Source organism: Triplophysa rosa, linkage group LG7, assembly GCF_024868665.1.
Source record: "Triplophysa rosa linkage group LG7, Trosa_1v2, whole genome shotgun sequence".
Classification (NCBI taxonomy): Eukaryota; Metazoa; Chordata; class Actinopteri; order Cypriniformes; family Nemacheilidae; genus Triplophysa; species Triplophysa rosa.
In genome coordinates, this window is record NC_079896.1 from 4,816,176 (window position 1) to 4,830,729 (window position 14,554).

The window sequence follows — 14,554 nt, forward strand, 5'->3', positions numbered from 1 at the left end:
TTATTTTTACTATAATTAGACCATGGTTAATTTTTGTAAAGTTCTCATGCATCATGTTCATATGTTACCCTTACATTCCTGGATTGAAAAAAATCATTTTAAAAAGCCCCATGAATAGTTTGTTACTATAAAAATCTCAATCTGTTCATATCTTTTTTCAGATTCGCCATGAACTCAACAGGTGCCCCACAACTCCTGGCAAGAGACACGTTCTCTACAGCCTTCGCCAAGAACTTCATCGTGGTCCTGGTGTGGTTCCTTCTCAGCTACATCAACGGTACCGTGGTGGTCACTTTCTTCAGGCACCACATCTTTTACGAAGACCCCCGCTATATTCTTTTCATTCACATGGTCATTAATGACGCGGTGCAACTGACTGTAACCATTGCACTGTTTGTGGTTAGTTACACTTTGTATACCATTAGCGTAAGCGTGTGTTGTTTTTTCATCCTGGTGGCTGTGTTCACCACCCGCAGCACACCTGTCAATCTGGCAGGCATGGCCATCGAACGCTACATCGCCATCTGCCATCCACTCCACCACGCTCAGGTCTGCACCGTGCGCCGTGCTTACATATTAATAGGGGTGATTTGGTTTGTATCCGTGGTCCCTGACATCACAGACCTGTTTGTGACTTTAGCCATAGAACCTCTTAGTTTTTTTCAAACCACTGTCTTTTGTCTCAGGCCTAATGTGTTCAAAGACCCGGTGTTGCTTTATAAACGGCAGGCCTTCGATGGGATTTACTTCTCGCTGGTTTTCCTGACGCTGCTGAGCACGTATCTGCGGATCATGTGCACCCCTCGTGCCCTCTCCACCGAGAGAAACTCAGCCAAACGTGCCACCAACATCATCTTGCTCCACGGGGTACAGTTAATAATGTGCATGCTCGCGTACGTCTCGCCCAGCGTGGAGACCGTGCTGCACATCATCTTCCCGGGACGTATCCTTGAAATCCGTTTTGCCAACTATCTTATTGTCTATATCCTCCCTCGCTTTTTGAGTCCGATTATATACGGAGTCCGGGATAAAAAGTTTCGGAAATATCTGAAAAGGTATTTTGTGTGTAACCGGCATCAAGTAGACACGAAAGCAGAATGTAAGAATGAAGACGAATAAATGGCTCTTTAGTTCGCCACTCTTGTCCTTTTGTGCCAATTATTTTGATTGATAATCATATTTTTTTGTAATAAATTGGTGCTTACATTTTTGGAAAAGATTCGTTTTAAATGATCGTGAAAACATTGTTTGGCTATATGCAGAGATGTAGTAGCAATTTTTCACACTTTGTGTGGTCTTATAGGATGATTTTGGGAAAAAAAGCTGCCTTTATTAAAACATCAAAATCAAGAGAGGACTTGTATGTATTTTTGCATACAAGTTATATATAAATTTATATATAAAGTTATTTATAAATTTAAAGGAGTAGTTCACTTTCAAAATAAATTTTCATGATAATTTACTCACCCCCATGTCGTCCAGGTTTAAATTTGAAAGTAAACCTAGATTAATTTTATTTCTGTTGCTCCATTATTTTAAACTCTCAGTGCGGGACTAACTTTAAACTTGCTACTGAGGAGGTTCAAATAATAAAAACACATATCTATAATAAAATGTGCGGGAAAATGATCAGAAACAGACACATACGCATCATGTCATGCTTCAGTGATGTGTTTATTGTAAACAAAAATGGAAATAAATAAAACACCTCAGCATGAGTCAGGGCACTGTGGTTTGATAAACTGGGTGGTCGGCTGTGAAGCGTCAAGTTCAAGATGCCTTGCTTTCTTATCCAGTACATACAGTACAAGCACTGATTAAACGGAATGATGCGGCTCAACTGTCATATTTGTACGCTGTCATGGCCCTCACGGCTTGTGAAATGTGTTTATGGATGATCAGACTGATCAACGAATTATCCAGAGAGAGGTTTTAAATAGCAAAATTACGTTTCTTTTACATGCACAAGCTGTTTATTTCCTTTTTACATGACAGTGCAACAATTTTGCTGTTTAGTTACACCGGCAAATCCATCATGGTAGACTAAATGAATCGCATATGATGATTTAAATACAGGTTAAAGTTTTAATCCATGATTTGTTAATCTCGGTTTATAATTAAGTGGTGCAACTCAATTTGAATTAAAATAAAACTAGGATCAACAAACCCTAGATTAGTTCTAAACTCTGTTTACTTTAATCCTTGTTGGTGCAACCCACCCTTATTCATCTTCTGGTATTGTTTAAAGCCCTTTGAAGCTGCACTGAAACTGTGATTTTGACCTTCAACCGTTTGGAGTCCATTGAAGTCCACTATATGGAGAAAAATCCTGGAATGTTTTCATCAAAAACCTTAATTTCTTTTCGACTAAAGAAATTAATACATAAACATCTTGGATGACATGGGGATGAGTAAATTATCATGAAAATTTATTTTAAAAAGTGAAAGTGAACTACTCCTTTAACATAAACAATAAACAATTATTTTATTAATTTATTATTCTTAGTTCATGTTAATTTCAGTGTTTAGAAATGCAGTCTATTTAAAATCATGTTATCATGGACATGTTAACTTAAGGTAATGCACAATGAAGTAACATAAACAACTGCATGTGCAGTTAAATTACATTAAGAAAGGTTAATAATAGCTAAAAACTACACTAAAAAATTCCGTAAAAAAACAGTAATTTTCTGGCACAAAATAACTGTTTGGTCACGTAAAAGATACATAGTTTTAATGATTTTCTTGTCAATTTGCCCATCTTTTTCTATTATTTTCGTATTCAAAAATACACGAAAAATCTGGAAAAAACAACAGCAATTTCATAAAATTACAGTTTTTTACAGTGATATTATTTAAGTTCATGTTAGCAAATGCATTTACTAAAGTTAATAACAACAACCTTATTGTGTTACCATATTTTCTTTAAAATGTGGAAATTTTGAAATACTTTTGATATACATATAACATATAGTACATAACATATAGCCTTACATATAGTACATATAAGCTATAAACAAAATATTTTAAGAATTAGGATTGTGTTAATAGCATATTATGATATTATATAAAATAATATTCTATTTGAATTATTATCATGCACATAAATGACATTTTAACCTTTTATAGATTTTATAGAGTCCTTTTAGATGAAATGATTTGCTAAATGTTTTATTTCAAATATATATTTTGTGTTGAGAGAAGTGTAAAAAAGATCTTTTACAGGTCACGTGTTCATTATCACTTTCTGTCTGTCTTTGAGGAATACAGAAAACTGGAGTAAAATGATAAACCTCTAGAGAGCAACTTTAGCAATCAACAGTCTTTATCCATAACACATACAGTATATATATACATATAAAACCCACCGTAAGGCGCCACTGTCATTTTAGGTAAGAGTATAGGTTTGATCAAATAAAACACCTAAACGGTAGACTAACTTTAATATTGGTTGTCTGTAAATAAGGGAACTTGACAGACTGTATCACATTGTGGTGGATGGTGTTATGATATTCGTTTGTATAATTTGTTTCTTTGGGGATATAAAAAACAATTTGGTGCACTTATTTATCTGTATAGCAATGTAAAATATGTATCTTAATTAATTTCATTGTATGACTGTGTACGTCATATTATGTAATGTATCTGTTGTTATACATGTGATGTGATATTACCTGTAATGTCTGTTTTATCATCTCAGGTTTAAAACATGAACTCCAGTTCTGTCTCAGATTATGTTAACTCCAGCGGGCTCATTCAGAACGTCATACCCCGGGACAGCTTTGCTGCAGCTCTCACTAAAAACATTGTGGCCATGCTGGTGTGGTTGGCTCTCAGCATGCTTAACTGCAGCATGGTGTCCACGTTTCGCAAGCACAGCTTCTTCTATGAAGATCCACGTTATATCATGTTCATCTGCATGGTCATCAATGATGCTGTGCAACTGACGCTGGTCACTGCTTTGTATGTGGTCAGTATTGAGATGGAATGGCCAAACAAACGGTGACTGCGACAATGTGTCACAATGTGATTTTGAAATAATGAGCATCAAAGTTTGATTTCAACTATTTATTTTATTATGATTTCAATCTTTAACATGGCTTTGTTCAGTCAAAATTAAATATATCATTTATTATATTGTCATGGTTATATTTTCACATGTTCTTGCCTAGCATGATTTTATGTAGAAAACAGTATATCACAAAAAAATGACTTTAGCTTGGTTTTCACACACTGGGCTTAAAATGTACAGTTTGAATGTCTTTAAATTAAATAACAACATAGAACACTTGGTGTTTTATATGATGTGTAACAATATGCATAGAAGTGTGCAAATAATTTTTGGTGTCTGCTGTATAAAGTGCTGCAATTAAATCTTGACTAAAATAGTAATAGTCAATTTTTAAAATGAAAAGTGTCTTTATAAATGGAAGTGTATAAATGTTAAGTTAAGTTTATATTAAATGTTAATATACATCTTGTCCAACCAGGTGGGACTTCAGGTGGTCACATCTGCTAGTTTTATTTATGTTACCATATTAAATCTCGATGAAGTCTATTAGGTTGTATCAACAGAATACCGTTTTAAATTGTTTTCACATTTTAAGATCTGTGCTTATAATTTGGAGTTCTTAGAAATTCTCTTGCAAGAAACAAGTAAGTTTATTCTATTAAGTATGCTTAAGCAAAGGTCAAGTATATTTTTGTGTAAAATTTATGTAGTAAGTACTAGTACTAGTATAGTTTTAATGTACTCTTTCAATACTACTTGGGACTTGATGGCCCACTTTTTAGTTTACAAATGTACTTTAAAGTACTTAAAGTGCAACAGTAGCAAACTTTGAGTACACAAGTAGTTTCTTTCTGAAAAGTACATAAATTATATTTTTGAGGAGTATAAAAAGTAGTATATACTATTAAAACATTTACTAGACATTTCATCGCACTAAAATAAAAAAATGTTTAAATGCTTCCTTAGTTTTTTTACTATTTTGAACTAGAACTTATAAATCCAGTTTAAACGTATAACTATATGAAAAATGAGAGAAACTATTGTGATAAAAAAGGATTCACAAAACACTTTAACAATGTTACAATCCTCTTCCTTTTCCATCAGGTGAGCTATGCCTTTTCCAAAATCTTGGCATCCGCCTGCTGCCCTCTGATCATGACAGCAGCGGCGACCTGCCGCTCGACGCCCTTCATCCTGGCGGGCATGGCCCTCGAGCGCTACATCTCCATCTGCTTCCCCTTGCATTACAGCCACATCTGCACGATCAGACGCACAGCGTGGACCATCTGCATAATCTTCCTCCTGAGCTTCACTCCCCCACTAACCGATCTTCTCATCACTGTGGTCAAAGAACCTCCCTCGCTCTTCCACTCCTCCATCTTTTGCGATCACACACTCCTATTCCGAGATCGCTCCATCTATTTCAAGAACTTAGTCTTTGATAGTGTCTATTTTTCTTTTGTCTTCTTAACTTTATTTTATACATACTGTAAGATCATGCTGACAGCCCGTGCTGCTTCCACTGACCTGGTATCTGCCAAAAAAGCCCGAAACACTGTACTATTGCATGGGGTGCAACTACTTCTGTGCCTGTTGGCATTTGTTGTTCCATCCATGCAAGCTCCACTCATACAACTGTTTCCAATGTACAGCCTGGAGATCCGATATGTGAACTTTCTTCTGGTTTATATCATTCCAAGGTTTCTTAGTCCCATGATATACGGATTCAGGGACAAGAAATTTCGCACATACTGGCTCAGATATTTTATCTCGAATGTGCGGAGAGTAAAACCAGCTTGACACTTAAAAATGCAAGATGAGGTTACGTGTATATGACTATTCCATGTGTGTGTAATGCACTTTGTAAAAGTTGACAAATATACTGTATATGTGTCCTATGATGTAATAAGAAACAAACGGTTAATATATTATTTATTTTATATTATTAACATTCATATTTATAATATGAAATAGCATACATTTTTACTTTCACAACATAGGACACAGGAGAGTTATTATAGTTTTGTTTTTAGTTTTATTAATATTTTAAATTGGCTTTTATTTTTAGATTTTTAGTTTTATGTTAATTTTAGTTAAATCTTTAGCAATTTTGTTAAATATTTTTATCATTTTATTATTTATTTCTTATGTTGCAATATAAAATGAATTCCTTTTTATTTTTTGTTTTTGTTTATTATCATTATTTTAGTGTCTTATACTTCATTATATACTCCTTATACTCCATTCATTTCTAAAGCAACATTTAACATTTTTGTTTACTTTAAGTTTTTACAATCATTTTTAGGTCAATATTTGATTTGATTTCAATAAACAGAAACGTTTTCAAAGTCTTAATTTTAGTAAACAAAATCAACATTGGGACACATTTACGATATATTTGTCAACTACTCAAAAACTGCATGAATGAAATTTGTAGGTGACCTGGATTTCTGAGAGGAGCTTACTGTATGTGCTTGATATTTTTCATACGAAACAAGTTTGCACCCATTGAAAGACGGCACAAAAAAGGGTTTGGTGTCTTGTATGTAAGTGATAGCTTACTGTACATACCCATCTAAATCATAATAATATTGGAATAAAACACCTAATATTGAAAAAAGTTTCATAAAGTCAGTAATAATACTGTTTTAGTATTTTGAATAGAAATGAAGTAAATCATCTCATTCATTTAACATGAATCCTCTATTGTTCAGTTTTGCCTTTAGGGAGTGCCATTATCAAAACAAGGTGAAAACAAACTCCATCTATAAAGGCCAACACGGAATTCTTTTAGGTCAGTGGCCAAAACAAGTGACCAGGTAAATTTATGCTCAAAGCCAAAAAATTTTTTATTTTTGAGTTATAATTAAATAATTATCCCTTCACCCAATAATACTGTATTCACAATTTTGCATTGTTGCGAAGCAGCTTTACAGTAAAAACATTTTAATAAGATTAAGATTAATAAATTGTGACTAAAGTAAAACAAAAAATGATGAGGTATATACAGTACAATACATAGAATTCATGGTAATGTTGCAAAATTAAAATAGTTGTCTGTAGGTTTGTAATCATTAGTATTATTATTCATAACGATTCCAAACTGTCAGGGTTCTGTCCTTCCTATTCGGAGTTTTCGTGTCTTGTGGACAGGGTCGTGACGGTACGATGTCTTGTGTGTGTGTTTCGTCTTGTGTGGAGACACGTGGCGGTTTGTTTTGACATTTCGCCACGTGTCCTCCTGTTTTTCGTTTAGCTCCGCCCCCTTGTTTCTCCGTTAGTCTCCCATCAGTGTTTGATCTCCCTCACCTGTCCCAATCATCTTCCCGCCAGTTCCCATTATGTTAAGTCTTGTCACCTGTCCTTCACCATTCCTGTCCTATTATCCTTCGTTAGTTTTCCCCTTTATAAGTCCTGTCTTTATTCCCAGTCCTTATCGGTTCATTGTTGTATCTAGTCTCGCCCTGCATTACCCTCCCTGGTGTTTTGGATTACCCTGTTCCTGTTTCCCGTGCCCTGTCATTGTGGACTTATTATTTGGTTTGTTCTCTTGTTTTGATTTATATCGTGTTTTCCCATCGTGGGTTTTTGTTTCCATTTTTTATTTACAATAAATCTTTGTTTAACCCTTTCACTGCCTGCACTTGGGTTCTGTCTCCACCAAACCCTGACAGAATGAACCGACCCAAAAAGAACCCAGCAGGCTTGATGGAGTCGGATGAGGCCTTCAGGAGCCGCCAGGCACACCTCTTGTTTGGCTTCCGTCAGAAGGGGACCCCCGTGAAAGACTTCGCCATGGACTTCCTGTCCACCGCGCGCTACTCGGGGTTCACCGAGGCAGAATTAAATGTTCTATTCAACAGCTGCCTCGATGAACCCTTCGAGCCAGCTGAGATGCTCCGGTTGAGACCCCTGGGCTTTGTGGACCAGGTCCAGCTCGCGATGAATCGTGAGGAGCCCAGGGCATTGTCCATGGCGGAGCCTCTCACGGGGCTGGCGACAATCCCTGAAGACCGTACCCTGTGGATCGGGGTTTTGGGTGTCGCCACACTGTCCGCCTCACCTCCTGCAGCCTCACCTCCAGCCAGCCTCTGTGGCAAGTGGGGGAGGCGAGAGTCGTGGGGGTCCTCATCAGAGGCCTCCAACCCTGAGCCAGCCGTGCCCTTCACCTCCTTCCTCCAGCCGACCACCAGACAGGTGGCTCGGCTAAAAAAGAAGAGGCAACGGAGAGAGGCACGGAACCCAACCCAGCCGGTTATCCAGCCGGCGTCCCAGCTGGCATCCCAGCCGGCGATCCAGCCGGCGATGCAGCCGGTTATCCAGCCGGCCTTCCAGCCGGCATCCTGTCCCGTCAAGCCGGCCTTCCAGCCGGCGTCCAGTCCCATCCAGGCGGCCTTCCAGCCGGCGTCCTGTCCCGTCCAGCCGGCGTCCAGTCGAGTCCAGCCGGCCTTCCAGCCGGCATCCAACCCTGTCCAGCCATTATTGTCCCAGCCTTCCCCTGCCATGTCTGTCCCTTCCCATCCTGCCCCTCCCCGCCTTAGGAAAAACACCCATGTCCCTCCTAGGTCCCCACCCCCTGTCCCACCCCAGTTTAGTGTTCCCAGTTTTTTTCAGCCCATTCCCCCCTCCCTTCCCGTTAATGTTTTTCTTATTGTCCAACCCCAACCCCTTCGTTGTTCTGTCGGCCCTGCCCCTAGTATGTTCTGTTTTGTCTGTGTGGTGTATTTCTTCGTTCCTGTCTGTTTTGTCCCGCTGAATGTTTTCCCCTTGGGCCATTCGGGGTTCGGCCCTTGGAGCGGGGGTACTGTCAGGGTCCTGTCCTTCCTATTCGGAGTTTTCGTGTCTTGTGGACAGGGTCGTGACAGTACCATGTCTTGTGTGTGTGTTTCGTCTTGTGTGGAGACACGTGGCGGTTTGTTTTGACATTTCGCCACGTGTCCTCCTGTCTTTCGTTTAGCTCCGCCCCCTTGTTTCTCCTTTAGTCTCCCATCAGTGTTTGATCTCCCTCACCTGTCCCAATCATCTTCCCGCCAGTTCCCATTATGTTAAGTCTTGTTACCTGTCCTTCACCATCCCTGTCCTATTATCTTTCGTTAGTTTTCCCCTTTATAAGTCCTGTCTTTATTCCCAGTCCTTGTCGGTTCATTGTTGTATCTAGTCTCGCCCTGCATTACCCTCCCTGGTGTTTTGGATTACCCTGTTCCTGTTTCCCGTGCCCTGTCATTGTGGACTTATTATTTGGTTTGTTCTCTTGTTTTGATTTATATCGTGTTTTCCCATCGTGGGTTTTTGTTTCCCTTTTTTATTTACAATAAATCTTTGTTTAACACAAAAATACTTTATTTGAACAAAACAAGAAACAAAATACCCTCGGTGGGGAAAACCGAACTAAGGATCTCTACAAAACAAAGGACTACCCACGTGGGGGCAAAACGTAAAAAAAGAACAGCAAAAACCTAACTAAAGAACACGACAAAACGTCTTTCAAAAAACATGGCAGGGTAACTAAGGCAGGGCAGGGTAAAACACAAAACTCACAATCACGGACAAGGCAAGGAACAGGAACACGGGTAGACACAGAGTTTTCTACAGACGGGTGAGTACAAGAACAAGGTACAACGAACGAGCACAGGACAATGAACACGAGGGCATTATATAGGGGAACAAACAAAGGAAGATAACAAGGGGCAGGTGAGGAACATGAGACACGGCAGGAAGGCTATACAGGGAACGAGAGGGGCGGGGACAATGACAAGACACGAGAAAGCACATGGTATGTCGAAAGATAAACAAACCATGACTTTCTCACACTAAACATAAGAGATCTGTCACGATCCTGCCACAAGACTAGAAAATCCTGAACAAGAAGGCAGGACCATGACAAGTACACCCCTAACATTTTTGGAATAACTTGATATGATGTTTCCCTGCCATTCAGTCAGGGGTGCGTTTCCCGAACAACGACATAACTTGCTGGTTGACCACCATAGTACGATGCATCATCGTAGTTACGACTGTCTCCCAAAACCGTGGTAACTCTGTCGCAGATCAATTGTTTGAACCAAGTTGGTTCAGCAATCTAGTTGATGATGCCACACAGGTGGTGGAGTAATGACGTCTACTAATAAATACGTTAAGATCGAATTAATGTCAAATTATTTCTGTAAATTTCACGATTTTTTTATTCATTTATAAGTGTCCTCCTACGTCATTCCGTCCAGGGATTCCCCAGGGTCATAGAGCACGCAGGTCATGCGCATGCGCACTTCTCAAACAACAGCGCTTCTATTTTCTTGACAAACTAAAAGATGTAAAATTGAATTTGTATATATTTACAATGATGGATATGGAATGCACTGCGTGTTGCTTGCTTACTTTGATCAAAAGCTTGATGCATGTAAGTCTACATGTCATAATAATAAGGAATGATGCTTATAACCACAGCTCTATACCTGTAGTTCCAATCACGCAACTTTGCGATGCTGCTTGCGATTGATCGTTGGAACGATGGTTTGGGAAACACTTAAATCGTTGAACTATCCTGGAATGACGGAACTTGCGACCATAGTTGGCTAACGATGGGAAACGCACCCCTGATTAGCAGGAGTGCTGTCACTCCTGTGCATGACTGCGTGTTCATCTATCACATCCACAATATGTTTTAAATTACTAATGAAAATACTGAAGCGTCTGAAAAATGACAAGGAGCTTCTATGTACACTTTTGTTTACTCGGAAATCACCGGGCTGCCCGTCGTCTTTCCGGGGCTCTCAAAACTACCGTCAGCTCTCTATAACCGCAGGTGCAGAAAAATAAAACAGCACTTCATTCATGAATGACACATTTCTGTGCGCTACAATATCAGCGTTATCGTTTTCTAAAGTATGCCGTCATTGGTGTGCAGTGCTTTCATTTTGCTGGAGGTAAACAACTAACAGTGTGACGAGGGGTGAACGCAGACAAAACTTTTTACAGTGGATGGGAAAGGGTCTTGTATGGCTCCCGCATCATATTATGTAAGCTGCATTTATAACAAAGAATGGCAAAGATGCAGATGTCATGTTAATGCACACACCTTTATCCTCTGCTTGTGACGTTCACTCCACTCTGTGCTGCTGTGAACTGAAGAATGCGCTAAATAACGCAGCCTTCCTGCTGTTTTCATAATAAGAGTTTTAAAGAGGACTATAAACGCGCGGGTATACTTGACTTTCCGCGTCCGTCTCGCGCACAAACGCGTCCGCACAACTTCCTGCGCATACGGACGAGTTCGACATGTGCGCAGTACAAATGAGTATGTATACTCCACCAGACCATCAGAGGGCAGCACCGAGCTGGTTATTCACAGGCCCACTGCAAATTAATGATAGAAGAAGTGTGGCTCCACCATTGCAGATGACAGAGATAACACTTAGCTGCCCTGAACACATCTTTACACTCTCTTAATTTTGAATTATATAAATACGGGGTGTGCGGACGTCCGTGGACTCTTCTGATGATAAAAACTGCGTCATGCGGAGGGCGCGCAAACGCGTACGGACGGACTATACCTGCGGCTTAAAGTGATCTCGAATTCCTGTACAAATTACATAATTACTCACAATTATTTAGGGGGGCTAAGCTAGAACTTTAGGGTGGCTAAAGCCCACCTAAAAGGGGCCTAGCAACGCCACTGCCAGCAGACATGTTAAAAATTCCATTATTGAAACTTATTTCAATATTATTCAACAAATAAATGAATGCTTTTTAGGACAATCATTGTTCTTTTGACAGCATAAATTAATTTATGATGAATTTGAATTCTGTGTAATAAACAAAGAAATACATTTCTTTGTATTTGTGTTTTATGTCCCTCCCCAATATTGCCAACCTATAATCTTTAATCTCTCTCTCTCTCTCTTCACTATTTAAACATGTCAGATTGTCTCTGGTGCTCACTCAGTCAACTGACCAACATGAAAAGGTAAATTTTCTTTCTTTAAAACGTATTTATGTTCATAATACATTTGCATTTTTTATTAATGAATTGATTATATGTCCTGTGTCCCTTTATCAGATGTCACAGGTGCATTTATTTCTGCCTGAAGGACTTTTACAAGCTGTGGAATTAATTTGAACAGAAACAAGAACACCCACCAAAAGGATTTTCTAATATAGCTTTACCATTCTTCAAATAATTGTACATTAAGTGCAAAAGGACAATGAACTCTACAATGCTTCAGTACAGTTCAGCAGAAAGATATGCGGAAAGCTTTGCAAAAAATTTCACTATTGTCTTCCTTGGTGTCGTTATTAACTGTATCAACGGAATATTTGTGTTTACATTCTTTAAAAGTTCAACTTTCTACAATGATCCAAGATATATATTATATATTCATCTGGTTATCAATGATATGCTTATGGTTTTTATAACTGTCGTTCTTTTTGTGATGGCTTATGCATGGCAAAATGTACCTGTGCCATTCTGTATTCTGCTGTTAATAACAGCCTCAGCCACCCATAAGAATACTCCATTGACTTTGGCCGGTATGGCCATTGAGCGTTACATCGCCATCTGCAAACCTCTGCATCACTCTCAGATCTGTACAGTACGCAGGACGTACATCCTCATCTCTCTCATTTGGGGGGTTGGAGTTATGCCTGCGCTGGCTGACTTGATTGTGTTTTTAATTTTTCGTTCATTGTCCATCTTCACAAGCACTTTCTGTAGTTCAGCAAATCTGTATAACACACCGTACCATGAACTACAAAGCAAACTTACCCACGGGCTTTATACATCTGCTGTGTGGCTGATTCTTGTATTCACTTATTTTAGAGTGCTGGTTACTGCCAGAAGAGCCAATACTGATAAATCGTCGGCTAAAAAAGCACAGAGCACCATCCTGTTACATGGAATACAGCTTTTGCTCTGTATGTTATCTTACATCACTCCTCTTATAGACAGGATTTATACTGATGTTACACCTGTTATGCGGTCAAAAGTCCTCTTTTTTAATTATCTTTTAACAAACTTGTTACCACGACTGCTCAGCCCCCTGATTTACGGTGTTCGGGATAAGCATTTTTTAAAGTCTATTAAAGGAATTATTTTGTGCAGATTTGTAATTGTTAAAGTTGAACCAACAGGCAATAAGCTAAAGAAGTAGCACTGGATAAGTCTGGTGCATAAGTGTAGTTTCGTTCAAACGCTTTACAAGGTTTCATTCATTAGTGTATAGCTAACATGAACTAACATTGATCAATATATTTTACAGCATTATTATGTCTTAACAATCATGTCTGTAAATACCAATACAACATGTTCAATTTAATTTATTGTGCATTAGCTAATGTTAACAGATACAACTTCTGATTTTAAAAATGTCTCTTTAAATGCTGAAATGTGCATGAAATAATTGTTGTAAAAGTATTGTTCAGGTTAACTAATGTAGTTATATAATAGTAAAAAGTGTAACCATATTGTAAAGTGTTTTTACTGCATACTGTATATCAATCCTGTTATCTTTCATTTTTACATTTGCTGGAAAGAGCTTGTGGAACTGTGGTTAAAAGAAATTCAAATATAATGTATTTGAAAAAGTTTATAAACACTGTTGATCTTACACAAGGTCTGAATCAGTCACTCTGTAGCTCTGAGTCAAATGTCAATGGGCTCACCGCCGTGCATGACCTATTTCCAGTGAATATGCTCAGAACCCTCGGTTACTTCAGCCGATCGTTAAGTCCTGTGCTTCTACAGGAACTATTCACTAAAATAACCAAAACAGCCAAGGCTAATTTTGTTAATGCTTGTTTGCTTTATATATAAGTTACATTTATTTATGTTTACTTAATGTTATAATGACATCTAAACTTATGAAAGCAAGTCTCCCCAACCGGAAAATGACTAAAGTTCTTGCATTAAACGCTGAAGTAACGTGCGCATACACTGCAAAAAATGACTTTCTTAGTCTTTTTTTCTTGTTTTCCAGTAAAAATGTCTACAAATTCTTGAATCAAGATGCATTTTCTTGATGAGCAAAATGACCTAAGAAAATAAGTCTTGTTTTTAGTAAAGAAATATGAAATTTCAGTGAATTTGTGCTTAAAACCTTCTTTAGCTTATTTACCTTTTTCTTAGTCACTCAATTCAAGATTATTTTTCTTACCCCATTGTCAGATTTTTTGCTTGTTTTAAGCACAAATTCACTGAAATTTCATATTTTTTTACTAAAATCAAGACTTATTTTCTTAGGTTAGTTTGCTCATCAAGAAAATGCTTCTTGATTCAAGAATGTTTAGACATTTTTACTTGAAAATAAGAAAAAAAGACTTAGTAAGAAAGTTATTTTTTGCAGTGTAGAGCCCATTGACAATTGGTTGTTTTTCTTTGCAGTAGTTTCGTAATTGGTTACAAACACCTACATTTTAGAAAGTAAAGGTTTTTTTTGTAATTGCTGATAGATAAACAAGTAAAAATGAAAAACCTCTGTATAAAGTGTAACAAGATTCCCCACTACGTTTCCATAAAAATTACTGTGTATTTAATTGACTTTTCATTTT

At 38.1% G+C, this 14,554-nt stretch overlaps 3 protein-coding genes across 4 annotated transcripts; all 3 read left to right on the forward strand.

The window, feature by feature from the left end:
* Window positions 1-168: 168 nt before the first annotated feature.
* LOC130556624 (odorant receptor 131-2-like) lies at window positions 169-1,119 on the forward strand. The gene has a single exon (XM_057337805.1). It carries the CDS (start codon window positions 169-171, stop codon window positions 1,117-1,119), a length of 951 nt encoding a protein of 316 aa, XP_057193788.1.
* Window positions 1,120-3,709: 2,590 nt separating this feature from the next.
* LOC130556625 (odorant receptor 131-2-like) lies at window positions 3,710-5,838 on the forward strand. Its single transcript, XM_057337806.1, has 2 exons — window positions 3,710-3,970; window positions 5,117-5,838. Exons 1-2 carry the CDS (start codon window positions 3,710-3,712, stop codon window positions 5,810-5,812), a joined length of 957 nt encoding a protein of 318 aa, XP_057193789.1. The 3' UTR covers window positions 5,813-5,838.
* Window positions 5,839-11,242: 5,404 nt separating this feature from the next.
* LOC130556988 (odorant receptor 131-2-like) lies at window positions 11,243-13,343 on the forward strand. 2 transcript variants are annotated; one of them, XM_057338378.1, is made up of 3 exons: window positions 11,243-11,590; window positions 11,933-11,975; window positions 12,069-13,343. In XM_057338378.1, exon 3 carries the CDS (start codon window positions 12,214-12,216, stop codon window positions 13,156-13,158), a length of 945 nt encoding a protein of 314 aa, XP_057194361.1. In that variant the 5' UTR covers window positions 11,243-11,590; window positions 11,933-11,975; window positions 12,069-12,213; the 3' UTR covers window positions 13,159-13,343. The 2 variants fall into 2 exon arrangements, with proteins under 2 accessions (XP_057194361.1, XP_057194362.1); XM_057338379.1 differs by having other exon boundaries at window positions 11,243-11,574.
* The last annotated feature ends 1,211 nt before the right edge of the window (window positions 13,344-14,554 follow it).

What these genes read in the sequence shown, in the direction of transcription:
- LOC130556624 (XM_057337805.1), top strand. Translation starts at nt 169, where the DNA reads ATGAACTCAACAGGTGCCCCACAACTCCTGGCAAGAGACACGTTCTCT.
- LOC130556625 (XM_057337806.1), top strand. Translation starts at nt 3,710, where the DNA reads ATGAACTCCAGTTCTGTCTCAGATTATGTTAACTCCAGCGGGCTCATT. An exon ending in TGGTCACTGCTTTGTATGTG is followed by an intron (nt 3,971 to 5,116) that starts GTCAGTATTGAG and finishes CTTTTCCATCAG; the next exon opens with GTGAGCTATGCCTTTTCCAA.
- LOC130556988 (XM_057338378.1), top strand. Translation starts at nt 12,214, where the DNA reads ATGAACTCTACAATGCTTCAGTACAGTTCAGCAGAAAGATATGCGGAA.